Raw genomic sequence first — 7,618 nt, forward strand, 5'->3', positions numbered from 1 at the left:
GGATAAGGCCCCAAGTGGCAAGGAGGAATGGCCACAGCCCCAGCCCAAGGCAGTGGGGTAGGGGGCTGGACGCAGGCCTCTGTCCCCCCCTATCATTTTTGATGGGCAATTTGCTATTTAATAAATATTTTTGGTACTTTGCTTTGAAATACTGGTGAACATAGTATTTAAAAAAGTGTAAAAATGGTGCACACCTGATCACCTTAGGTTTTCAGATTAAACCAGAACACAAATTTGATTATAAAATTATCTAAACACCAGTTGAGAATTAAACTGACCATGACATTCTGTAACACATGCGTGTGATGCAATACATTATTTGCATGAGAAATGTTGGGTTTTTTTGAAAACTATTTTAGCTACTTTGGATTTTTTTTTTTTTTTTTTTTGAAAACAAACTCCTCCAAGGTAATTTTATATGAAAGAGACAGGAAGAAGTTTAGATTTAAGACAAGACATTTAGTATTATCATGTAGTCTTTAAAAAAATGTAAGAAAAATAATCATAATCTTATCACCAAACCTGTCTTTAGTCAGTCGTCCCCAGATGAAGAACATTCCAGCAGTATCAGAATCTAAGCGAGAAACTTCAAATTCCAATGCATCTCCTATTTTTAACCCAAGGTATTGTTGTTGTTCAGCTGACACACAATCATGTTTAGGGATGGAAGCATTGAAACATCCATGTATCAGACAGCCAATGTGACTAGGGACAATTTTATTGATCACACCCTAAAAAAAGACAAGACAGTAAAAAATCAAACAAATTTGATTCAAGTTTCACATTTTCTAATACAATGGTTCTTGACATTTAGTAAACCACTCCCAGGTGCCAGGCACTGTCTCTCCCCTGCCAGCCTGCCTCCTTTCCAACACCATGCACAGCTCCACAGTTTACTTGCCATATGCTCCTCTTCCCAGCAAGTTACTGATCCTCAAGCTAGCTATCCATACAGAAGTAGTGTAGCAGTGTTTACCCAGTACTGCACCCGAAGAAATTGGTAGTCTCTCAGCAGAGTTATTTAGCACTGCATTAAGACAGCTCTCTGCTATGTCTAATCTCAGCTTAATTCTACCTGGGGCTGCATGAACGTGTTTAAAGGGGGGTTAAGGGTCAATTGAGCCTTTGCATCCCTCACAGATGCTTTTGCAGCCTATTTGCAGCATCTCAGCAATGCATTCGTTGAGAGCTCCTTTCTTCTTTTCACTTGTGCCTACAACATTTTAAATCTGCTTGGAGTTCCCTGGATGTTGACTTTTGCACATGTAAGAGTCTACACATACAAAGCATGCAATCAATTTGTATGACACACAGCTTTCACAGCTGTAAATACTCACGTTACTTCTAAGATGTGTTTGTTTGTCTTTCAAATTACAAAATTCAAAATTTGGATGCTTAACAGCAAAGAAGAGTATGCTAAACTGTCACAGCCTGACCCTAGTAAGTACCTACACATATAACAGGATCTTAAAATGCCATAACCCACAAGAATGTCTCATGATCAGGCATTCTAAGAAAGAATATGATAGATGACAAAACACAGACAAGAAAAAATATTTTCAAACCTGTTTGAGATGCATGGTACATTAGGAAAGGAAGCAGATGATGTGCCCTGCTTATGAAAAAGGGTTCTAAAAACTGTACTTTCATAAAGATTAACTGTGACTAGTGCTGTAGTCATTTTTCTATTTAAATGTTCCGTTCATAGCCACATGCAATGCTTTGAAAGTAGAATTTTCTTTCATGCTTTGAAAACAACACATTTATTTTACCATTAAGACTCTGGATGTGGAAGTTGTCAAATTGCTAAATTAAAGCAAACTGTTTAACCCAGTTCTGTGCCTAAAGACTGTAAGGGCAATATCAGCAAGTTAGTATCTTGATTTACTTTTGCAAATACACCTGCAAAAGTACTGGCATGGGCATCTCCGAAAACCATCCTTCCACAAGGCAGAGATACCTGGCTCACTGTTTGAATTACTCCAGAGCAAAACCTAGGTTTTGTGCCAAAAAAGGGCATGTGGGTACCATATAACCCTGTTCCAATGACAGAACTGAACAGATACTGGTATCTGGCTCCTAACCAGCCTTCAGGAGAAGATGCATCTACACTTCATGTGTTTAATGAACAGCATTTTAAAAAGCAAAAGGTAAACCTGCACCTGGAGTTACTGCAGGAGACAAGACAAACACAAGTCTTTAGCACAGGGGGAGGCCCAAGGCAACACAAACAGCCTCCACATGTCAGCCTGGGGAAGGGACAGGGAGCAAAGCAGCAGAGCAGGCAGAGGAGGGTGGGAGGAGGCATCCCCAACCCTGCCGGCTTCATCCATTTCCCCAGAGCTGCCCCAAGCTGCGATTGAGCAGGTGCAAGAAGCACTCGCGCTGCTGCCACCTACGTACCACCAGCTTGGTTCCTTTCTGGGGTGTGAAGACCACGAAGTCAGCTTCGATGTGAAGGTGGATGGAGCCCTGGTCGTCGTGAATGTCGCCCAGCGCCCCCACGATCTTCACGTGGCTGTAGGCCAGCGGGACGCCACCCAGGCTGTAGGAGCAGCAGGACAGTGAAACAATGAGTGGTTTAAGCCTCCCTCCACCCAACCCTATCCTATCCTATCCCGCCCCGCCCCGCCCCGCACCTGTCGCAGTAGCGCAGCAGCCCGGCGTCCAGCTGGTCGCGGATGCCCGTGAGCTTGCGATGCAGGAAGCGCGGCGCCAGCGCGATGTGCCTGCGATGCGGCACCACCACCAGGCACGAGTAGCGGCTCGGCACCAGGTCGCAGGCCGCCGCGAAGGATGGCACCGCCAGGCCGGGCGCTGGGACCGGGGGCTGCGCGGCAGCCGCCATGGCCCTACCGCGTGCCGCTCCTCCCGGCGCATGGCAATGACGTCACGCGCCAGGCCTCCCAGGGCGCCGCTCCCAGAGAGGGGCCGGAAGCGCGGGAGAAAGAGCGCGTCCTCCTGGTGTGCGCGCGCACGCTCGTGGTAAAGCTAAGCGCGGCGCCACTTCCTTGGGCGGAGCGAGCGCAAGCGTTCGTCATCCGGGCTCCCTGCGGTAGGAGGGGAAGGGGGCGGGGTTTTGGGGCTCAGTACGGTGATTGGCAGGAGGTAGATTGCAGGGGGAGGTAATACTGAGAGTGGGCAGCGGGCGGAGCGCGGCCCCTAGCGGCGGGCGGGGGCGTTGCAGGCACCTGCTTCCCCCGTGGTAGCCAGAGCCCTGGGCTGGCCCCCCTCGTAGCAGCCGGGGCTGGAGGGGCCCCCGGGTGGTACAGGCCTGACTGCGCCTAATGTCGGATGATGCGGGGACGAGGGCTGGGAAGACCCGGCCACACGCTGCGTATACTACGCAGTTCACTGGGATCGCACAATAAATGGAAAGTAACGTTGAAGTCCTCGTCTCCCTGTGAGAAGGACCGTCCCGCCGTGAGGAGAGGGAACGGGCCACAGAGTTAATGCTTGACAAGGTGTCGCGACACTGTCCATCCTCCGAGCATGGGGCAGGGCCCAACAAGCCCTCGGGACCCTGCCGCCGCTGCGCCGGGCCCGGCTGGCAGGGAGAAGGAAAAGGCACTTGGAGGCTGCAACTGGCCCTCGGTGGTTTTGGCTCCTTCCAGTTAACTCCAGAGCTCAGCCCGTGGTCAAAGGTGAGAGCCGCAAGGCTCAGCCGGGTGCAGCCTGGAGCCCCTCTGAAGGGGGCCGCGGGGACCTGCGCAGGGGTAGTGCTGTTAGGGGAGTGCACATCATTCACTGGATGATGGGATCTCCAGGGACAAAACCATCTGAGCAGTTGTGTCGGCACCTCCTTGGGAAGCTCTTGCTGAGGCTGCGGCTGTGCTACGCCCTGCACCTTTTGCTCACGTGTTCCCTGCCTGTGGCCCTGCCAAGTCCGGGGACCTCCTGGCCAATGTGCTCTCCTAAGCTGGCCACCTGTGCGACTAGGAAGGAGGCTGTGGTTGGGGGACATCTTCCTGTCCCATACCCATTCCTGCTTTCTGGCAGAAATTCACAGGGTGATGTTCACGGGCTCCTGGGATTCATTTGGCGTCGAGGTTGCAGGTTCTCTGCTTGGTGTCCCACTTTCAAGTACCCATTATTGGGGACCCACCCAAACCAAGGAGGCAGGCCGCCAATTGTGTGGGCAGATCATGGGGCCAGTTGCCATTTTCACAGGCTTATTGTAGTGGGGGTCCCCCACACCTCTGATTGACCAAGGGGCCCTGATAGTCTTTCCCTCTGCTGCTGATTGGTTAAGAGAGGCGTCCATCATGTGGTCCTGCCCCTCTCTGCTGATTGGTGGAGTGGTGGAGCTGCGTGACAAGCAGTCCTCTCAGCCAGTCAGTGGTAAGGATGATAGCTGGTCCCTTTCATGTGGACAGCCCCTCTCCTTCATTCCCCCACTCCATGGGGTGTGTAGCTGGGCTGCAGTGGCCATGACAACTGCTAGCATCCACTGGGGCATCAGCATTTTACTTTTAGTAAATCCTTCCCCTTCTCACCCCCATGGATTTCACAAACATTGCCCAATTTTGTGATTTCTGTGAAATTTGCATGAATTGAGTAGATCCCTACTCATTAACCTTTGACCCCCACTCCCATCCCTGTTGTTCCCCTTAAAGGATTAAAACACTGCACTTTTCTTGTCCCTTAAAATCTGCCATTATGTTTTTGGTGGCCTCCCTGATTGAGGGAAGCTTATAGTTTCCTCAGTGGGCCTAGCACTCTGACACTCAGCACAACAAATAGGCCTGATCCATTATGACCTTTATGAAAAGAATTGCTCTGTTATTTTTCCATAGTCAAAAAATAAGTGAAAACAAAGAACTGGCATTTTCCCAGGGGTGCCTCAACTTTACTGAGGGGTGCTTTGAGATGAAAAGGTTGAAGAACACTGGGTTAGAGGCTGAACTCTTCGAGCTGTGCAGTGTTTTAATCCTTAAGGGGAACTAAGAGGGACAGGGCAGGTTTGTGTAGAAGCACCTATATTTTCCTGTCTAAGTAGAGTTACTTAATTACCATTTAACTCTGGGGTTACCTAATCTCTAGAGTTGCCCCTTTTGCTCTAGTTGACCAGAGTTATATCTTTCTGCATATCCAGAACTGTCCAAGTCTGGACAGAACTGAGCAGCTTGGGTTATCTGTTGCCTGCCTTTGAAAATGCTAAAGTCTGTAGATGCCTTGACACATGGAGAAAAGTACCTTTGGAGCAACTTCAAAAGCGGAGTGGGGAGCCAGTTCTCAGGAGTGCAGGAACTGTTACAATGTAACTGCTACATTTGTGTGAGCCCCTGAGGATACAAATACTACTCCAGGTTTAATCCTGCTTCATGCAAGGTCAAGTTGAGGTTGATTTAGCTGAGTTAAGTCACCACAACCTCATTCTCAGGTAACATAACAGCATAAGTCCTGTTATGTTGTCCTGATCAGATGTTCCTCCCTGCTTTTGAAGCTGCTCCAAAGTATATATGTGTCTATACCAGTGGTTCTCAATGTTTTTTTTAGATTTGAGGCACCCCTCTTTGACTAGAGCAATGATTCTCAACCAGGGTGTTGCCAGATCCTTTGAAGGCTGCCTAGAGGTGTGAGGAGATAAGCAGCAAAGTGCAGGCTCAAGCTTGTCCCTGCCTGGATGATCCCTCACGCCCACTGAACAGCCCGTCTACAAGGAGGTAAGCACTGTAAAATAGAAATTAGTTTTTGAAATTGGGTGGTGACAGAGGGAGCGGAGGCGGTCCAGCATGATTGTAATGGGTAAAGAGATGTAAACAGGTACGCGGGTACTCGATATGAGTATTGTAATGGAAGTTCAGTGTTGTAAAGGTGTATGTAGGCTTTCCCCCTAGCTTGCTCCTAGCCAAAAGGCTGAAGGAGTAAGTGAGACTACAGGACATCTGAACTCCAAGGCCTCTGGACTTGGGGCTTGCACATAGGATGCCTGCTATGAATTTGGGAGTAACTGAGGCCCCAGACTGATGAGTCTGGAAGGTGTACTATACTCGGTGAACAGTTAAGCTCTGCTCAGTCAAAATTTGGAACTTAATCCAGAACTGATTTGGCCCTGGAAATGAAATTTTATTAAAAAAAACAACAAATCTTGTATATGAAGAAATAAGAAAGTGTTGCCCAAGAGTGTGTGTCTGGACTACCTGTGCCAAAGCTTGCAGCAGCTTGGACTAAAGGTGAAATGCATTATTTCCAGATGAACTAAGTCTGTAGGTACCCAGAGTAATTTGCCAATATAGAAATTACTACAGGCAAATTTGTTTCAAAGATAGTGTTTATTGGTCATTTGCGTCTGAAATATCCTCTCACTTTCACATGCTCCAGAAGCAAGCAGAGCCTGAGCAGATTCTCATACTAAGGCTGGGAAAGCTACTGCATGGGCAAGAATTTGGAGGGTCAGAGAGCAAGGAGCACCTGCGCCCCTGCCACTGTTTTACCTTCTCTATCCTTAAATGGCATGGCCATACCCTGTATGTGGAGAAGCTGGACCAGGGGCTTCCTGCCTCATCTGCATATAACTGTGTTTGGAGGGTCCAAGGACTCATGACAAGAATACATGGTTCAGCTAATTAGCACATGGATCCTTTGTTGCAGGTATCTGGAGCACAAACACATACTGAGCAGTGCTGGGTTCTTGGGTTACCATGGCCTGAAATGCTGCTGACTCTGCTGAGGCCCAGCCTGATGATCTATATGCTCAGCTGTGAGCTGTTAGGCTTTGGAGTACTATCATTTCTTGCTTGAGCTGCAGATAGAGAGATTCAAAAGTGCTGCTGATCAAAATAAGTGTTTCTGGACTGCCTGTGCTGATGCTTGCTGCAGTTTGCACCCAAAGGGAGACACATCACTTCTGTATAAATTAAGTGTATACATACCCAGATTAACTTCCCCATATCCACATTTTTAAAAGCATGTTTACTTAAACATCGGGGTTTTTTGGTCCTTTATGATTTAAATTTGCCCCTCACTTCCACATGCTCAGAGTTGGAGCAGAATCTGAGCAAAATCTGATGATAAGTGCAGGGAAGGTGCTGCAGGGGGAAGGAGCAGAGGTCGGGGTTGGTGAGGGGGAGAGAGCAAGGGGGCCACTTGACTCTCCAAGGCCACCATTTTACTGCTGTAGTCTTAATAGTGTAGCCTCATAGGGCATTTGTCCACATACATTTTTGTGCTCCAATGTGCAGGACATCTGGCATGTCAGAGCAGACTCAGTTAATCAAATCTGCTCCAGACATGAGCTGACACGCACTGCACTGTGTCACGTGCAGTTGTATAAGTGGTGAAAGATGTGTCAGCATGCAGAAAATGGCAGTGGTGTGCTTTTGAACTACAACACCTTTGTGTTTTAGTTCAAAAGCGTACTGCCACCATTTTCTCAGAGCTGAGGTGCATTTCACCGTTTATGCAAATGTATGTGCCATGGCACTAGGCACTTTTAAAAGTGTGTGGAGCTTCGATGCAAGCATGTGTACAAATGCCCCCAAAGACCAGCAGTCTCTTCCCATGCCTGAGAAAGGGTGCTTGTGCCTGAAACTTTGCTAGCAAGGAACAATTTTTCCAACTATCTAGGTGGGCTAATAAAAGATATTGCACTTACCCAAAAAAACTTGTCTGCCTA

At 48.3% G+C, this 7,618-nt stretch overlaps 1 protein-coding gene and 1 long non-coding RNA gene across 2 annotated transcripts in view; one reads left to right on the forward strand and one right to left on the reverse strand.

Moving 5' to 3' along the window:
* TWISTNB (TWIST neighbor) overlaps nt 1-2,891 on the reverse strand; it is a 5,018-nt gene extending 2,127 nt beyond the window's left edge. Inside the window, exons 1-3 of the mRNA XM_019508554.1 lie at nt 2,640-2,891; nt 2,404-2,545; nt 523-731 (exon numbers count right to left, since the gene is read on the reverse strand). Coding sequence (XP_019364099.1) covers nt 523-731; nt 2,404-2,545; nt 2,640-2,848 — 560 coding nt within the window. The 5' untranslated portion in view covers nt 2,849-2,891. The remainder of the gene's footprint in view (nt 1-522; nt 732-2,403; nt 2,546-2,639) is intronic.
* A 33-nt stretch (nt 2,892-2,924) lies between these two features.
* Nucleotides 2,925-5,537, forward strand: LOC109291535. Its single transcript, XR_002095876.1, has 3 exons — nt 2,925-3,055; nt 5,096-5,260; nt 5,500-5,537. It is a non-coding gene; the product is annotated as an uncharacterized LOC109291535 (long non-coding RNA).
* The last annotated feature ends 2,081 nt before the right edge of the window (nt 5,538-7,618 follow it).

This window comes from Gavialis gangeticus, unplaced genomic scaffold (assembly GCF_001723915.1).
Source record: "Gavialis gangeticus isolate Ggan-Ray unplaced genomic scaffold, GavGan_comp1, whole genome shotgun sequence".
NCBI lineage: Eukaryota > Metazoa > Chordata > Crocodylia > Gavialidae > Gavialis > Gavialis gangeticus.